Raw genomic sequence first — 19,862 nt, forward strand, 5'->3', positions numbered from 1 at the left:
TGGTAGCTACTTCCGTATAGTTGAGGGTCTACAGAGGAAATTGCTGTGGGATGGTAGGCCCCGGATTGCACTCGCCAAATTGACGCTCCCCTGGTACGAAGGGGGTATTGCTCTTCCCGATATTAAAAGGTACTATTGGGCGTCGCAGTTGGGGGCCATCAACCACGGTACGTATTGCCCCGGGCCAAACCCAGGTTTTGCTATGGATAGGTGGTTGCTCCCTGGAGGCAATTACTATAGGGCATTATATTCCAAATCGGTAGTGAGGTCTCTGACGGGGCCGACGCGGACAGCTGTGCGGGTTTGGCAGGACGCCACCAGCGCGTTGGGGTGGAAAGATCGTTTTACCTTAGCGACCCCGCTTTTTGGATCAGATCGGCTTGGTAAACTGTGGAACACGGAGGGATTTGACAGGTGGGACCTCATTGGTATCTCCAGGGTGGGTGATCTCTGGGTTAAGGGGCAAGTGAAGTCCTTTGTAGCCCTGCAGGCCGAGTTCAAGCTGGGAGGAACGGAGTACTTCCGTTATGCACAGATCCATCATGCGCTCGATTCGGTCTTCCCTAGGGGGGTGGAGATACCTGAGTCTGCCCCGCTGGAGGACCGTGTTCTGGATGGTTATATACCGGATAGTACCATCTCCCTAGTGTATAAAAAACTGATTAACCATAGAGCAGACCTTCTGTTGCAACTGCGAGATCAGTGGACCCGTGACGGTCTTGAACTTGATGATGAAGATTGGCAGTCCGCGATCTCCTCCCCAAAGGAGGTCGCGATTCCAGCTCGCCTGAGATTGGTCCAACTCAAAATACTACATAGAGTGTATGTCACGGGTCCCCCCTTGGTTCCGATGGGTTTTTCGGAGGAGGGTCTGTGTAGGCGGGGTTGTGGCCAGTTGGCCACGTTTATGCACATCATCTGGGAGTGTGGAAAAGTAGCCGACTATTGGTGCAGGGTCCACAAGGTGCTTCAATGTTTGGGAGCCCACTGATCATAATGTAGCCCAAACGCAATGGATGACCTTGGGAACAATGCTTGCTAAACGCAATATTGCACAATTGTGAGGATCCCAGCGGCCTCCTACTATTGAGGGTTGGATGGATGAAATGGATTGGTGCATGTTCAGGGAAAAGTCTGTATATGTGGCTCGAGGTCATCCCCGAAAAAGTGGCATAAAATCTGGGCCCCCTGGAATCGCTATAGAGGAGATATATGTGTGCCACCTGAAACAGTTGTACTTGATCTCCCGCTTTCCCCCTAATCTTGACTAAATATTATATTTGAGGCCTCCTTTTCCTTCTTCCTCTCCCTCCCCCCCCCAATCATATCCTTTTTATACTGTTGTTTATGTACTGATTGTCCGCCCTTGTACAGTCTATTTGCTTTGTGTAATTTATTGATACCTTTCTGTTTTCTTTGTTTATTTTTAATAAAAAGAAATATAAAAAAAAAGAGTGTAACAGCAAAAGTGTGCTTACATTAACAGATGACTACATGCCAAAAAAATGCAGTACCTCAGCTTGGCTTTTGGTTTATAAATCATTAGAGATGTGGCCATGCAGCTAGAGCTGCCCTTTTGGAACTGGGAAACCAGGATCAAATCTCTGCCCAGCTCAATGTCATGTGATTTTGGAAAATCACTTTATTTCTCCCTGTCTTAAAAAAAAGGTTACGGTAATATTGCAGTCTCCCAAATGGGATCTGTCCCCCAGTGCACAGTTTCATCAGGGTGTAGTTCGAGTATAACCGATGTCTCGGTTAGAGAGCATCAAAACTTGTATGTGCCAAACAGAATAAGTAATCCACAGCCAACGTGTGCATAACCCAGTGTTAAAGTTCGCATGTGCCGACAAACAGAGTGATCCGAAACCACCGTGTGCATATGCTGGGATTCGTGCAACTAATAAACAGAGAAACTACATCGTTTGCGGTACTCACGGGAAGACGTGTCCACCGGACGCTGTAAAAAGCGGTTCTCGATCAACGCCGGAAAAATTATGCTTGTGTGTTTAAAGAGGCACAGAAAGTGTCTTCACGTATAAAAATCAAGGACGGACCAAAGACTGATCCGTAGTATGGGGGCCATCTTGGACTAGTGAAGAGGTGAAAAACGGAATCAAAAGTGTGTTAACGTGTGGGGGCCAATAAGGAACGGTGAAGGTGAACGAAAAACAAACAAATGTGCGTCATAAAGTGCAATAAGAACATAATAATAATCAAAGACAAAAAGTAGAGCGGGTTGACATACAAGTGCCCAAACCAGATGTATGCACGCGTTGGCTGTGGATTACTTATTCTGTTTGGCACATACGAGTTTTGATGCTCTCTAACCGAGACATCGGTTATACTCGAACTACACCCTGATGAAACTTCACGCTACGTTGTGGACTTGTCCTTTTAAACACTTTTTTCCTATATTCTTTTCTTTTTGTGAGCACATGACTGACTACTATCACCGTGATATTCATACGCTTACTAATGAGCATGGAATGACACCATTTTTACCATTGATTATGTATTGAAATGTACAGCAGATATCATCACTGATATCAGTCCGTTTTGATTTGTTTTTATAGATTGATCCCCTGATGAAGGGCTGGACAAGCCCGAAATGCATAGGGATATGGAACTAATGAACTTGGGATATATGATTTGAATAATGAAGAGTATTGCAATGATGATAAGCAAACATTTGTAATGAAGAAATGATTTAATACAATTACAAATTGTTTTGGATTCAACTTTGACTTCCGTCTTTTGAACTTTATTATACCTCTGGTAAACACAACGCGGTGCACTGGGGGACAGATCCCATTTGGGAGACTGCAATATTACCGTGACTCTAACACTGATTGGCACAGACAGTGAAGCCCTAGTTTGCACACGACAACCTTTCAGCCACTCAACGTTTGGTGTACGTTACGGTGCGTGTCTAAACCCACGTGTTAAAAAAAAGGTTAACATTTTCTGGTGCTCGTGTAAAGCATTCTAAGGCCCTGAAAAATAAAACATTTGGGTTTGTTAGTTCAAAGGGATCAACCTATGTGAACCAGGACCACGGCAAATGAAAATCCAACTTTTAGCATATTGATGAAGAGTTGAAAACTGTGGTAATTAAAGTTAAAAAGTACTAACAAGAGAAAGGTATTTAGTAAAAGTACTGTTTGGTGTAATTGTACTGCCATCACTCTTGTCTAGAGCTAAAATGAATGTTAATGTCTGTAAACTGTAAAATGTAGAACTGTGGAAACAGAAACAAGTTTTTTTGTTTTCTCCATAAACTACAACTCTTTAGAATGTGTTTACACTTATCAGTTTTACAGTACTCTGGGTATTTGATTATAGCCTTATGTGTAGCTTAAACGACAAACGCCACAACATCAACAGCATACAACTGCCTCCCAAAGTTAAATACGGTGCATTCTGCAGTGTTTAATGAAGTGCCAGTTACCCCTACCTTGGGTTCTTTCTTTTATTGCTGCCACCGCCAAATGGGCTTTCCTCACGTAATTAGTCCATTAAGAGCTCTTTAGCTGCTCAGCAGAAATAACCTTTATAATGTGCCCCCGTAGAGCCCCCTGAGTGGGAGGAAATGAGAATGTGTGCAGGCGCACAGGGTCACACTCTAGAGGGGACAGTGCTTGGGAACTACATTCCTTTGTCGTTTCCTGTGGTTCAGGAATTACAACCAAATTTTTCTTCTCACAGAGAACACTGGGATCATCATGCTCTGAACACCTGTGCTGGATGGTGTTCTTTAGAAACATATTTCTTATCAGATTATGCGTCCACCAGAAATTATTCAAATCCCCTAGGTTTTGAAAAGATCCCTAAATAACATTATAATTCCTGGCCTCTTCCCAAATTCTTCGGAAATACATTCTGTTATGCAATTGATGTCAGTCCTCAACTCTTACACCTTGTTCGCTAATGAAGATCCTTGTTTAAATGCAGAAACTCCCCAAGAGCTGTTTTAGTTTCGTCATTATGGACATCATTACATTCACAAGACAAACATCCAAAGAGAAATATCTCATCATACACAGGTGGAGCTTTGTAGGGCCCGGCCCATAAATTGTCAAAGAAGTTACCAGAACAGGTTCCCTTATTTTAATAGTGATGACAGGTCTGGCCCATTTTCTTTTTATTATTCCCAAGAACTAAAAAGGCTTAAAAAGATCCTAGTCACCAATCAGATATTCATTTATTCTGCACAATTTATTGATTCACTTGCCATTCAAGGCTGTCAATATTGGAAAGAAAGTATATATGAAAAAATAACTTAGGTTACCAAATTTTGGTAAATGTAAGGTACAGAATCCCTATTTAGAGCATGTGTGAATCTCAGAAAAATTAGGCTTTTGAATAAGACAATTAAGCAGACCATATGAAAGGGCTTTGCGCCTACTAGAGGCCTAATGACATCATCGATTGCAAAAATTAATTTAACACATTTCTCGGATTGGCAAAGGAGGGAAAACATTACTGATGCTGAACTGAATAATTTGGTGCAAAATGAGACATTTAATTAAACTGCATTTCATTCAGATGGAATTAACCTGTGGCCAATTAAACCAGTGTCTATGAGCAGATTTCTTTCTAAAGTTGCTGTTCCACCAGCAAACAGATGAGATAAATAAATAAATAACCCAGTATTTGTAAAGCGTGAACTAATCACCCCTAAGGGTGTCAAGTCACTGAGGGTCGTCAGTAAGATTAAGCGAGCTATTGCCCAGAGTCACATGCTTCTGGGCTGAGCTGCTGCCGGCGCCGGGAATCGAATCGTGAGCCCTATGCTCCGGTGTCAGCCGCCCTGGCCGCTGCACCACACCTCTACCATGTGATGTATTCTCAAATGACAGTAATCGCATATCGTTTTCATAAGTTACACTGGAGATGCAAGCACATTCCAGTTTAAATGCTGTGAAAAAACGGATGTATGACGTTACAACGCATACTTTTACATCGCATGCCTTTACAACGCGGTTTTTACATCGCATACCATTACAACGCATAATGCTTTTAGGCGCTGGATAGTGATTTATTTAATTTACTATTCCAACTCCAGTCCCCGTGGATAGTAGGGAAGGTGTTGGATAGTATATTAAATACATTCCCTATCCTAGAGCGCCCCCCAGCGCTATGCGTTGTAATGGTTTGCGTTGTAAAAGTTGCGTCGTAATGGTAGTGCGTTGTAAAAGTTTCGTTGTAATGGATGTTTCCCTGAAAAAACACATGTCAAAGATTAGTGAAGGCACGTATTTAAGTGACTCTTCCCTGAATCCACATCCCATACCAAATAAACAATTCATAACTACTTTAATATACACTATTATAAAGGAAGAGCTGGCCTATTCTGAAAGAGGAGCTACAGAAACAATTGGGGAAACTGACAAAGATTTACTATAGTCCATATTTAAGGTTCTTGACAGGTTTTTCAAACATTCTTCAAACAACTATACACAATTTCGCCCTTAACCTACTAAAAGATGACAAGTTATCTTCTACAAGGACAAGCTCAGATTTGAGTTATATCACAGTTAGTTTAGACAATACAAACTTTAAAGGGTAACAGAGTGCACTGGCAGCTCATAAATGAAAGTGCCATCTTTGACCCTCACAATTTGACCTCAAAGCAGATGACGATGGCTGAAAAAGAAGCACTGTACACTCTCTTGTCCATAACAGAGATTAAGAGCACTCTGCTTTCTGTAACTGAAGACCCACGTCTTATGTGAGTCCTTCATGAGTAATGTCTTTGCCAATCATTGCCTTCTATTTCTATGACTATCAGAAACACACATAGTAAGGTTGGTATAAGAAAATATATAATGCCATTCTTTTCCATGCCTGAAGGTTTCCATTTGAGTTCCACTGCTGAACATAAAACAATCCTGCATTCATAAGCACATCTGCCTACACTAATCCACTAGGACATTCACCCTGCTGCAGCTTTATCACTTTGCGCAGGTCTGGTAGACTTTTTGACCACTGATACTAGCACTTACCATGAGCGAAGTGATTCAATCAATAAGCATGAAGCAAACTGCATTGCAATTCAGATGGCGATGGTAAAGTATGCAGTATGTAAATGACCCACCAATGCTGGCGGCACCTACACGTGTGAGACCAGCTCCGCCAATAGTGACTTCATCCTCGGATTTCACTGGTGTTGTGTTTCAATGTGCATCATCAACAAGGTCAACGCTTACAGATTGAACTGGTTCTGTTCTACAAGTCATCACAGCTCAACCTTCATCATCAACTGGTATTTTCAAACAGGTTCCTCTTTACACCTATAGTCTCAATGCCTTCATTTCTTGACAGACTAATGTCCCCACCTTCCACATCTGGTACAAAGTAACAAGACTGCACAGAAACATGAAAACATTTATCTTTCTACTTGTTCTACTGCAAAAAGAAAAACATTTGAAGCAAACATACAGAAGGACAGTGTATACCTTTTGATCTTTTTTTAAACAATTTGCACCCAGCCACGATAGTTAGCAACTAAACAATTGTGTAGCCTAGCATTTTCATTGTATTACTGTGCATCATGGCATAAACCCTTATTACCATTCTGGAGATGTTAAAAATATCATGTTTCGTCTCTCATAGGTATCCTTGTTTTTAAGCTATATCTATTTGCTAACCTCTTTCCGAATGAACATGGAGGCGGCAGGGGTGCCATTTTGGAGAATGTGTGTGGATGCGTTGTCAGACCAGCTGTTCGCGGGAGAGGTGTCGGAAGTTATTGATCACTACTTTACTGAAAACTGGGGTAGCGCGACCACGAGAACGGGACACAATAAAGGTGGCGCTGCTTGGTGAATGTATGAAGTTCAAGTATGGTTTCAAACAACTGCTAACCAGGTCCTCGATGGGCTTGAACAGCAGCTTGGTACCCTGGAACGCGAGGTAGTTGAACAAACCTTTTGACTGCCTGAATGGAAGGAGTATAAATGGGAGCTGCTAGGCACCTGGGACAGGTTGAATTTATTTATTTTATTTATAGGCTTGTATAGCGCTAGACTCGACTCCCGAAGGAGTATCTCTGCGCTTAGTTTAACTATCAGACTGAATGGATAGTGCTCTCAGGATCCAACAAAAAGGGAGACGCTATATTTAAAGCAGAAAGGTCTTCAACAATTTTCTAAAGGCTAGGTGTTTAGTGCATGACCTAAGAGAAGCAGGCAGTCTGGATACATTTGTTCCCTCTAATTATGGAAAGCATCTCCATGTGGAAGGGAACAAAGCCAGTAAGATGCTTCAAACGCTTATCCGAGGCAAAACTTGTTGCTCGCCTATTGTGGGAATATGGGATATGCAGGGGGTATGGTGAATTCGCAGTGGGGCCTCACTGAGGTGTTTGCATTGCGTCTGCAGGGGGTGTATACAGCACCGCTGGATAGGGGCATTCAAGGTAGGGTTAACTATTTAGCCACTATACAAATGTCCACTTTATCCCGAGGGGAGAGACAGTCTTGACACCCCCATCACTAAAGAAAAAATTATTCCAGCAATAAGGGCATTGAATACAGCCAAAGCCCCAGGAGAGGAGAGCTTACCAGCTGTATTTTACCAAAGTAGAGTGGGGAAATGGCTGATCAATTACTAGAGGTTTATAATGAAGCCTACGAAGGGGGGATTCTCCCTGCATCCATGAAGGAGGTGCTTATAGTTATGCTCTTCAAGTCTGACAGGGATAGCACATGCTTAATGTGGGGGTGACAATTCTCAGTAAAATATTACCCACAAGATTATTAGAGTACCTGCACCTGCCCCAGTTGATTGCAGAAGATCACTGCGGGTTCATCTCATGCAGAAACACCCTCTGTAACCCGTGGAGACTATAGTTGGCGATGCATTCACCGAACTTGGAGGAAGACAAGTTTGTACTGTTGGACATCAAACCAGCATTTGATTCCCTGTCATGGGAGTTTTTATGGGAGGTGCTGTACAAGGTTGGCATTGGAGGGACCTACATAAAATGGGTGCAGTTGTTATATGATGCCTCCTCGGCGAGGGTGCGGGTAGGAGGTGTGGTGTCGCAGAGCTTTGCTCGTCCCTGCACTTCACCTTGGCAATGGAGCCCTTGGCTTGCCAATTGCAGGCTGTGCTGCAGGGCTGAGGGATACAAATCTGAGAGGTTACAAATCTTACAGGTCGATAGTGGAATTATTATGGGACACTAGAAGAAAAATAGTTAGCTTGGCTACTCCAAATTGCCCATGGCATAAGGGCGGTACTAGGTTACCTTGTTTGGAACTTTATTATCTTGCTGCCCAACTGCAGCATGCAGTCCACTGGCTGAACAACCAAGAGGACTGGGAAAGCAGAATGTTGAGGGGGCACCTGTAATGGGGTTCCATTACCTGAGTTATTGATTGGGGCAAGGGCCCCGACAACCTTACATTATGTGGCCAGGCAGGTGTATGGGGCATGGGAACAGGCAGTCAAGACAGTGCTAAAGAGGGCTCCCTTTGCGCCAGATATGAGTATCTGGGCATTACGCCCGTTTAAACTTATTGAACGTTCTATGTCCCTAAATAAAAGGAAGGCTGGCGGTTGTGATACTCTACAAAATCGATACCCAAATGACAGGTTTTTCACCCTTGTGGACACCACAGACGTATTCCAACTTGGAACTGGACAATTCCTTCAATTTGCCAATATTGCGGCTACTGCATGCATGATTTGACCATCTTTTTCCGACATCTTGCAGACCTCCCACACTTTGGAAACTCTGTTAGCCATGGGTGGAGGTAGGATGTTGATCTCCCATATCTACAGGGCATTGAGGGAGAATGCTCCTCTAAACCAAGCTTTCAGTACAGCACAAATGGCAAGAGATTCTGGAGGCGCCCCTTTGGGCGAAAGATTGTGAGGGAATACATGACGGTGTGAAAACCACATCCACCAACGTGCGGCTTAAATAGTACATTTCTCATCCTGGGACTGGTATTGGCAAAAAGTAGAATTGCTATGGGGTGTCTGTCACTGACCGCACCGAAAATTGCTGACTGGTTGAAAGATATGGCTGAATGGGCGAACTCTGAGGAGAGCCACATGCGCAAGACACACAGGGATAATACATTTGCAGATGATTTACAGGCCTGGGGGGCGATGCTCTCTGAGTTGTTAGTTCTGCCAGATGAGTTGCCATCTTAGGGCAGTTAGTGGCTTTGGACACATAGATGATATGGTTACTATAGAGGTTATGAGATGACCTTTAGCTTATGCTTTGTAAATCTTATGCTTGAACGGTTGCCCACTGTAGGAAAGTAGGATCTGCTTTTTATGGCTATCCCCACTTTTTGCCTGGTACTATGAAGTTTCTGACTAGTCTGACAGGGATCCCGCTAATCAGGACCCCAGTCTCTCTGCTTCCTCCCCTAAATTGGTATGGTAACTACTTAGGTACATCCCAGATTGGACACTGGTGTACCCTTATCAGTTTCTAGTATATGATGCTAAGGTATCCAGGGCACAGATACACCAGGGGTCCCCCATGGGCTGAAGCATGCATTATACCACCCATGAGGAACCACTCAAACTGTAACTACAGTCCTGCCATTGCATCCTCTGTAAGCTGGTGCTAGCACCACTTCAAAACATATAGGTTCCCTATATCTAAGGTCACTGGACTTAAAACCTATAAGTCACCCATAAAGCAGGCTTCTTCAAACCCGAAGGCAGGGTGCTCGGTTCTAAGTGTGAGGGTGGCCCTGCATGAGCAGGACACCCCTACCGCCTTCGGAGTCAATTTTCCCAGGTTGTAAATGAGGCAGACATATAACATATAGAGTGGCACTGTATCATTACACGATGATCATCTCAAAACTGGCTGTAATGAATCCTATCATGTTTGGTATCAAACATGTTGTAATCATACTCCCACACCGTAAACAGCGTGCGAGGTATGATTACATGCACTGTAAAGCTCCTCTGGGAGACCCTCAGTGCTCCCGGTACCAGTCTTCTAGACCCACCAGCAAAACATGGCTGCTGACGACCAGAGACATGAGTCTGCCCTCCAGCTGCTGAGCCAAGCTCGAGCGGGGGAAGGCAGAACAACAGGTATCCAGTCACAGGGAGGTGTGACCACCTCCCAGACAGGGTTTAGTGTATTTGGGCAGGGTGGGAACGCTTGCCAGCGCCACTCAGTGTCTGCTTGAAGGGCACATTTGGTGCCCTCCTTACATAGTCCAGTTCAAACCAACTCAGAGAGCCGTTGGCTCCTGCTCTGGTGCAAAACTGGACAAAGGACATGGGAGTATCCTCACCACTGTCCGACCCCTCCCTTGGGAGGGAACCATGAATCATCCCAACCCTTTCCTTAGGGTACTTAAGGGCTTACCTGAGGGTGGATCCCTAGATTCGTCGTGGGACAAGGTTAATTCAAGACACCACTTCAACTTCGACCGTCTGGGCACTCTGGACTTCGCTCTGGGCATCAAGGCTGTAACCGAGAAGACTCCTGCGGCTCCTGATCTCGTTGCCCTGCTCGTCCGTGCCTGTGCTCCAGACAGGAACCTTCCAAGGCCTGTGGGTATCCAAGACACGTGAAGGAATCTCCCTTGAAGTGAAGGAGTCACTTCCCTGCATCTGCAGGCTCTGCAACTAAGCTGACTGGCCTGATGATCCTGGGCTCCCACGGACTTCGAAAGGCTCAGCAACACAGGTGGTGGTTCTTCACATCCCTCGAGGCCTGCCCTCTCACCAAGTTTGGGGACAAAATCCCTCGTTGGAGCCACAGGAACCAAACCCCCGTGCACCGCGTTGACTTGCCGTTGCAAAGGCTTGTTGGCTTGCTTCCATCAAGATCTTTCGGCTCCAAGTAGCCTCCACCTCAAGCATCTCCTGTGTCCATTATATTTGTCCTTACAACATCACTTGCGCCATGGGCCTGCATCTTTGGTGAGCTGCTCTAGGTCCTTTTGCGACTCCAGTGCCTCTGGCCTATTGGGTCCTGTTGAGGCCCCCCTTTGATTTCTGTGGGCTTCCCCGATTGCTCGGGCCTGCCCTGACTCCCCTGTTTGTGGTGATTCACCTAGACCTTGCTGGTAGCGACACTGCACCTTCTTCTCTTTCCACATTGTTTGCAGTTGCCAAGGCTTGTTGGTGCTCCCGATGGAAACAGGCCCCTCAACTCTCGACATTCGACGTGAGAAAGCTTATGAATGGCTCCTGGTCTTCCACAGCGTTGCCTGGTCCTCACAGCTGCAGCTCCAAGGTCACCATCATCTTACCTGCAACAGTCGCTATCGGTGGGCACACGTCTTCCGTGCCTCCTGGTCACGCCTGAGTCACATAGAATCTGTCCCCTCTGCTTGCACGTACTCTTCACCTCAAATCCACCTTTGGGCTTCACCGGACACTTTCACCTTCTACAGCAGCAGAATCTTCCTGAAGTCTCCCATTGAGTTCAACGAGGGTTTCTGGCACCACTTCACACCTATACATCCGGCTTCCCTAGTGTAGGTGTCCTGGTTCCTAGGGTAGGGTGGGATGGCTCTCCATCCTCTTGTCTATGACACGGTTTCTTCAAGGTCCACCAGGAAGCGTCCTTCTTCTTTAAAATTGCAACCGCGACTTACCCATTGATTTGTACAGAGAACCCAGTTGTGTTCCCACACTGTACACGGCCTCCATGGAGCTCCTAGATACTCACCTTGGGTGATTCCTAGGGTCCCAAACACTTCTACGTCCTCTGGGTATAGTCTTGACTTGAGTCGTGGTTCGCATACCACTGTTTGAGTATATGGTTTGGTCTCCCCCTGGTGACCACTGTATATTCTGTGCTACTTACCTGTTTCTATTGAAAAGTATTGTGCGCATTGTGTATATCTCTGTATGTGTTAGTGAATGTCTTATAATAAATATATATTTTTATAAATACACTGTGTGGTTTTTCTTCTCTTAATCTATGTCAATAAGATTAGGTTCTGGTAAAACAAGCTGCTTTACACTCCTTCTGGACCAAGCCTGAAGGCTGCTCTCCACAGCTACCACTTAGAGAGCTTTCTAAGGTTGTCCAAGACCACTAAACTCACTATAAAGGTTGTCTGGATTGGTGCAGGGTACCCACTAACATAAGTGTGCATCATATACCAAGCCAGCCTCTCACACCCTCCATTTTGCCATGGGAAATCATCAACATTGAGCTGTATGTATATATTATACTGAGATTATGCTAGAGGATGAAGGGGGGCATTTTGACTTTGTGCTATTATCCACTCTATCAATATTGGTAACATGATTATGGAAATGTGAATAGAAATTTATACACAAAAAAGTTATATCTGTTAATCATTTACGTATGAAAGACCAATATGCAAAGCATGTTTGTTTAACCCCTAGAGTGCTCAGGATGACCCATTGACATCCTCTGCACTACTTCTGTAATGCGGAGAGCATCAACCGGTTATCCTCAGCACTGATTAACAAAATGTTCTGTTTTTTTTAAATGAACAGAATTATTTTCTATTTCAAAATCAAAATCAGGAAGCGAGGCAACAACTTTCCTCATGTCCCAAGTTTGATCAATATGTGTTTTGATGTAATGCCAGCACACTAAGGCTACAACAAAACAAAACTGAAAACAGACTTCGCTAAGGACCAAACAGTCTTGCTTCTGCCACCCACCCCCCAGAGATTTTTTTTATTCTAGGCGAAGAGGCTTCTTGGGTAAAGGTCTGTACCCCCCCTCCTACCCCACCACCCCCACACCCCAACCAACAGCAAGACAGTCTTTCTGAACTGGGACTGTATAGTTATGTGTCGGACCTAAAGTGGCTCAGTAGTGGGTACTCTGTCCCCAAATGTGGATTATTCTTCTAATTATTTTCTTTTGACTGAAGGCTGTATTGGAATGTGCTGTCTTATTCTATGTGACACTGGCTTGTGTATTATGCTCTCCTAATGTCTATTAGAGGATTGGAATGTTGGGAGCTCCATTGAAAACAATGGAGTGCTCTGAATTTCTAATGGCCGGTAGAATCCCAGAGCTCCAACATTCCAATGTTTGTTCACAGCTGTTGCTCGAGAATATTCCAGTCCTCGCGGGCTCCTTGAGGCCTTTGTTTTTTTCAACTGATAATATTCTGCCCCTTGGGTGGAATGTTCTAATAGCCTTAAATGCCTCCACAGCAGACTCCATGGGCCATTAAAAGCCTGCTCCCTTGTTAAAGGCCCGAGCCGAACGCAGGAGCGGGCCTTTATTTGACAGTAGATCCCGCTACGGTGGGCTCAAAGGCTTTATTATGCAACTGCTAAATAAAAACAAGTAAAAAAAAACATTCTGGGGATGGCCGATCAAGGGGTTTACTCCAATCTGGCCACCCGGGGCGGGAGGTAAAAAGTCTACCAGACCCCAAGGATCTCTTTTTCTGGGAGAGAGAACACATCTTGGGCAAGGGCCAGTGCCCCCCCCTCTAAAAGGGCAAGACAGTCTTTTTTGGTGGGGGAGGCAGATTGGGGGTTTGGCCCCCATCTGCTCCCCAGTAGGTGTACAAAGCCCACTAGACACCAGGCGAATTGTTTTTGTGAAAATAAGAAAGGGGTGGGGGCGACCCACCGTGGCACAGGGATATGCTCCCACACCAATGGGGGCAATATAGGCTGTCTGCCCCCATGAGAGACAGATTAGGAAGTTTGCTACCACTGTGCACCCAACCAATGGCAAGACAGTATTTCTGCTCTCGTTGGGGGGGCAGACTGGAGGGTTTTCCCCAAATCGGCCCCCCCAGAGGGGGAGGTTGTAGGAAGACCAATAAATACCAGGGATTTCTATATTTTGTGTAGACAGCCCCCTTGGGCAAGGGCCAGCCCCCCCCTCCCTCCCCTGGCAATTCATACTTTCTACCCCTCCGGAGGCAGATTGCTGTGTTTGCTGCCTATCTGCCCACCAGGGTTGTAGAAAACCCATTAGATGCCAGGGAAATTGTTTTGTAAAGAAAGCAAGACATGGGGTCTGCCCATCCTGGCATAGGGGCATTATCCCACCCCATGGGTGGGGCAGTATAGTCTTTCTGCCCTCCACCCGCCACCTCCTGGGAGGCAGATAGGTGGGGTTTGCCCACGATTTGTCCACGGGACAGTAGAAAGTCCATTAGACACCAGTTAAATTGATGTTGTGAACAAATACAAGAAAGGGTGTGGGCTGCCCACCCTTGCATTGGGCCATTCCCCACACCTGAAGGGACAATACAGTCTTTCTGACAGTAAATTTGCCCCGATTGAGGGATGGACTGAAATCTGTTCCTACAGGGGGCAGAAAGCCCGCTTGACACAAGGGATTTTCAAGAACTGCAGAAAAAGAGATGGGGCTGTGCCCACCCCAGCTTTGGATGAGACCACAACCCCAAAAAAACACAACACAGTCTTTCAGTTCCCCACCACTCTCCAGGGAAATGATAGAACGGAGGTTTGGCCCGATTTTTGGGTTAGCCCCTAATTTGCCCCTCGATGCATAGAAAGCCCACTAAGCCACGGAGAAAAGATGGTCCAAAAATAAAAGAAGGTGAGGGCCATCTACCCGCATTGGGCTGTGTCCCACCACAGATTGAGCCTGACTGACTTTCTGCTCTTATGGGGGTTTATCACAATTCTGCCTTTTGGAAAGCAAAAAGACCACTAGACTGGAACCAAGCTATATCTGGCAGATGAGCCCTAATAAGGGTAAAACCAGCCCTGGGTTGCTTGTGTTCTGGTTCAGGGAGGACCTTGTCTGGCAGTTTGGGCTAGACTGTTCTCATCAGAGCAGGGTCAAGACTGATTTGTAATGGCTGGGTCCAAACTGAGGCGCCATGGTGTGCAAAGTAACGATGAATTGGGATGCAGCCCGAGGTATTACCAGGGGCTGAGATTAATTCAAGCATTCCTCATATCACTTTTTTGTATACTACAGTATGTTGCCTTAAATGGGATGGGTATGCCCAGATGTGGGTTGCATGCCCACTGAGACACTGGAACCAAGCTATACATGACTGATGAGCCCTTATAGAGGCAAAACCGGCCCTAGGTTTCTTGTGTTCCGGTACATGGAGGGCCTGGCCTGGCAATTCGGGCTGGATTGTTCCCACTGGAGCAGGGTCATGACTCATTTGCAAAGGCTGGGTCCAGCCTGAGGTGGCAAGATGTGCAAAATATTGATGGATTGGAATGTGGCCATTAGTTATTACCAGTGACTGAGATCAATTCAAGCATTCCACCCATCACTTTTTTGTGTACTGCAGCAGTGTGCATGGATCCATAACAGAAAACTCACGGAGCGGCACCAAAATATTGGTGAGGTGGCTCGCTGTGTGAATCATGGAATATGAATTTACATGGGTTAAGCCACGCACTTAACCCCTTCCATGCTGCAATCGGCCAGTGGCCGACGGCAGCACTATCTCGCTGGTGCTGCCGTCGGCGCCCGTTTTGCGGAAGTGCCGCACTTCCGCAAAATCGGTGGCGAAGCCAACGGGTTAATTACGCAGGCCACGCCTCTTGCCAAGGCCTCCTAGTCACATTTTTTTCACCACAATCCTTTTAGAGATTACACACCAACTTATCATCCATCTTACAACACTGTCAAAAGACATTAATGCAACTGCTCCATCTGGCATTAACTAGTTTGTGTCAATAACTAGTCTGCCCAACTATAAAGGACTCTGTATATGGTTTATTTCTTATGTTTATAGATGTTATTGAGATGTTCATGTGAATGACTTCTGAATATGTAATAGAATCACACGACTTAAAAAATCATTACCTGCCCTGGGACATGGAGGCTTAAATCGAGTCCACAGGCAAACTCCGAATGATGTTCGATGGTCTCGAGCAGCGACTCGGGTTTAGAAAAGTCCCAGAATCTGTGGACAGGGAAAAACACACAATTCTTTGAATGGAACGGCGGTTTATCTCAATGAAACATCATGCTGCGGTGAAAATAAAGAATGATCCACTTTAGAAAAGCATTTAAGTGTTTCCGCCAAAGAAATTTGCTAATATACATTAATACCTAGGAAGGAAAGGGCTGTTAAAACCACAGCACGTTATTAACAGGTATGTAAAAAACAAACATAGACGGGTCTGCCTGGGTTCACTAATAAATAACAACTTGGAATATACAGAAGTAAATTCTGGCCCAGTACATTAGCACCAGTAAAGAGGTGTTACTAAGTTAAAGTAATTTCACCCTCGACTATGGCTTGGAACTTTGTTGAGAACATCACGTTTGTAGCAGTCTTACAGCGCTAGGACACCGCTGTTAGGGTAACAGCCGCGCTTTATAAAAATCTTCCATCATCATTGTTGGAAAGTCATCCTATGCCCTGGGCACCCCCCAACATTTTGTTGACTGGTATGGGTGGTAACTGACTCTGACTGACCTTGGGCTCTGCCTAACCAGGCCCAGGGCCAGTGCTATGCTGAAAGAGACACATTTAGAATACAGTGAAAACACCTATATACACTAGGGTACACTATGGGTTGGGGTACCCCCATGATTGGCAAGACCTACCCTATAAGGCCCTAGTACAAAATAGGGCAGGGGGATTGAAACTACCTATCAGTCCATAGTATATAATAGGGCATGGCAGTTTAGAGGCCAGCAGCCCTTTCTGCACTTGCATGTGTGCACTGCTGAAGCCTGAGGTCAGTTTAAAAGTGGCACTGTACTGCAGGACTGCTTTTAAGAAGTAAATTGTGCCCAAACTTGACTTTTGTGTTTGGGGCACTTAAAATTGAAAACCTACAATGTGTGGACATATTAGGTACCCCCAGGATCTCCGGTGGCAACTCTGTACCGTGACGTGGTACAGACGGACAGAGCGGGCCTCTTTCCTGAGCTGTTGCCAGGTAGAGGTGAGGTGATTTATCCTACTTTTGAGGATATTCCCAGTAATACCTGATATCGCCGCGCAGGATTACTGGTGTTGTATTATCTTTATACTTTATTCACTACAGTTTATGTAGCAGCAGCATTAATTTAAACATCATCTTTTGGTCCTGAAGAAAGCCAATGATACACAATATTGATCGGATGGCTGAAACATGTTGACCTGAATCCTGAGTAGTTTTAAATTTATACTACTCATTGCACTGCTTTTTTAATCCTGCCAGTGGGAGCAAGCCAATAAAAATAGTTTTTTGCATCCACTAGGCAGTTTTAGATTCACCCTTAGTTTTTTCTTAGTTGCGCTGCACTCTCATTACACCTAATTGCTCACATATGGGAATTTAGCATCTCAGTTTGGTTTGTAAACATCCTTTTGAAAACATCCCTGAGCTCCTTCCTCATAGTGAGGAAGTTGTAGCCCTCAGCAGGACTAGGATTTCCTACTGGGAGAAGGAACCCATATGATGAAGCATGTCACCTTTGGTGAGTGAGGGTTTTCATCCTTAATGGAAAATTCCCCTAATTATTTATGAGAGATTAAGAGAGGTTGCACTTTCATCACGCTTATATCCTAATATATGATCTATGTGCTATTTTAGACCCGAGGTTGTATTGTGTTACTGACCCCCAGGGTCTCCCCTAGGTGTCCAAGGGGTGGGGGATCAGGTATTTATTAGGAAGATCCTTATAAAATGAGCTGTATATGCCCTGGGTTAAGTGAAATGGCACATTTCACTCCCCACATTGTGATAAAGTGCTGCCCAAAATCAACTTTGGTGGTAGGAGAACTGGGGATGGAGGACCTGAAATATTTGTATATATTCTGAACCCCTAAAGTCTCCCCTAGTGTTCCTGGCTTGGTGGTCCTGTCGATATATGTAGAGTACTCATAAAATATGTTTATATAAGCCCTGGTGCTTGAAAATGGCCCAAGTCATTTTTCCCATTGCAAATCCCATGCCACATAGGTTAACATGGCAAGAAGTTATGAACTAATAACTCTTGATAGGAGAAGGCTACAAATACCATTCAAAGACTTCCTAGAATGGTATTATGATAAAATGTACAGTCAAGAAGTTATAAGACTTTCTTGTTTGTAAGCCCAGATTCAACCTTCCAGACGTCTGTCCTGATTTGTCAGAGTTAAGTGGATTATCCAGGCATCTTTGATAAAGAGCCACTGAGGTTACCCAGCTCTGCTGGTAGGTCAGTGTTCTGTTACACAGGAATGCCAGAGCAAGGGGAGGAGTCATAAACAATGGACTTCAAGGGAAGCACCAGTGTCATTTAAAACTTTACCCTTTTGAAGCCAGACCAGATGCTAGGCTTAAGGAAGGAATGAGCAGATACAAGGGGGAGAGCTCTTCTCTCCCTGCTGGACAATCAGCCATTATGAATTTGGAAGAATTGGTGCACTCTGGGACAAAATAGCGCCACACTCTGCAGGAAGTGGTCAGAACTTTGGGTGGTATCCTGCAGCCCATTGGAGTGACCTCCTGCTTGACGCAGAGGAATTGGAATACGTATCTAAAAAAAAACCTCAGATCTGCTGATTGAAACTTAAGAAAGCAAGACTAGCCATGCTAGAAGTTTGATGTGGATTTCCTAAGGCCTGCACTCTGAAGACTGCACCTTCTGCACCATTTGAAACTACAGCCTGTGGATTACCTTGCTGTACAAGGACTAAAGAGTGGACTCCCTGCAAGCTACAGGTTAACAGAACTCCTGGAACATCACCACCAAGGATCCTCAACCTGGAGAACTTCCAGTGGATTTGTCCACGTGGATTGTGGGAACTGAAGTCCTCAACTTTCAAGGACCATCTTGGAGATTTCAGACCCTTGGAGTAAGTTTGAGACACTTTGTGTCGCGATCACAGAGTGTGGACAGGGAGGAAAGGCAGGTAATGCACCTACTCAGTTTCCCTCCCCTATGTGCATGATGCCCTGCTTGGTTGGATCAGGTGCCCAGTGCACTACACTTCCCAGAGACCCTTGGGACGCACAGGGGGAACACAGATCAGATACCTACAAGGAATCCGCCCCTATAAACCCCTCCTCTTCCGGGAGGCGGGTGCTTAACAATATTGCCTATTTCGAATTCTCGAAGAGAGTTCCCATTTCCTTCGTTGTATGGTTCCGCTGCTTTTCCAGCTGATCCGGAGGAGAGACTTCTTGTTGGAGCACGGTGTTGCTCTTTGATGTCCCCACTCCGGTCAAACGGCTCCCGACGACCAGTGCTGGGAGTCCTCAGGTAGTGTTGTCCCTGTCTGGAGAGAGGCGCCAGAGTGCTCCTCCCACACCCGCAACATTATTTGTTTTCCCTGCGCTGGTCGAGACAGTGCCAACCTCCTGCAAGCACTCACACTGTGATATTTGAACAGCAGCCGGGTTTGCTTGCAGTAGAGAACTACCCTTTTGCCTAGTTGCCTGCAGGTAATTTCGCTGTGCCTCTGAACAGCTGTGGGGTGCACTTGCCCTTGAGGAACTTCTGGTACCTTTACCACCAAATAGCTCTCACGCTGTGATTTCAACAGCGGTTGGGGGCACTGTGTTTTGGTGTTTTACTTGCCCATGAAGTTCTAGCACTGTGACTATGTCTGCAGCTCAGAATTAGGTGCAAGTGACGATTATTGGTTTAATTGCCTTTTATTATGTACATGGAGCAAGTATGATCCTGGTTTTCTTTGAAGTGGTGGTCTCTCCAGCATTACAGTTTGTTGCCCGCTTTATGCATATCGCTGCATGGAATATTGTGAGTGTATGAACGACTACGTATTTTGTTGCATGTGTTTGAATGATACTTCCCGTACTACCCCTCATACCTCTCTCTCTTCTTTTGTATGCAGCAGTCTTATGAGGAGTGATCATTGAAGACGTCCAGAGCCCTAGACGAGACATAGGGAGACAAAGAGCCATCCCGGCAGCAGTGTTTGTTATTTTATCCACTTCCCTTTTCCATGGAGTGCTTCCTT

General features: G+C 45.3%; 1 protein-coding gene across 1 annotated transcript in view; it reads right to left on the bottom strand.

Moving 5' to 3' along the window:
• PEX7 (peroxisomal biogenesis factor 7) overlaps window positions 1-19,862 on the bottom strand; it is a 1,057,085-nt gene that overhangs the window by 199,371 nt on the left and 837,852 nt on the right. The window contains exon 9 of the mRNA XM_078649187.1: window positions 15,761-15,860. Coding sequence (XP_078505313.1) covers window positions 15,761-15,860 — 100 coding nt within the window. The remainder of the gene's footprint in view (window positions 1-15,760; window positions 15,861-19,862) is intronic.

Source organism: Lissotriton helveticus, chromosome 6 (assembly GCF_964261635.1).
Source record: "Lissotriton helveticus chromosome 6, aLisHel1.1, whole genome shotgun sequence".
NCBI classification, from domain to species: domain Eukaryota; kingdom Metazoa; phylum Chordata; class Amphibia; order Caudata; family Salamandridae; genus Lissotriton; species Lissotriton helveticus.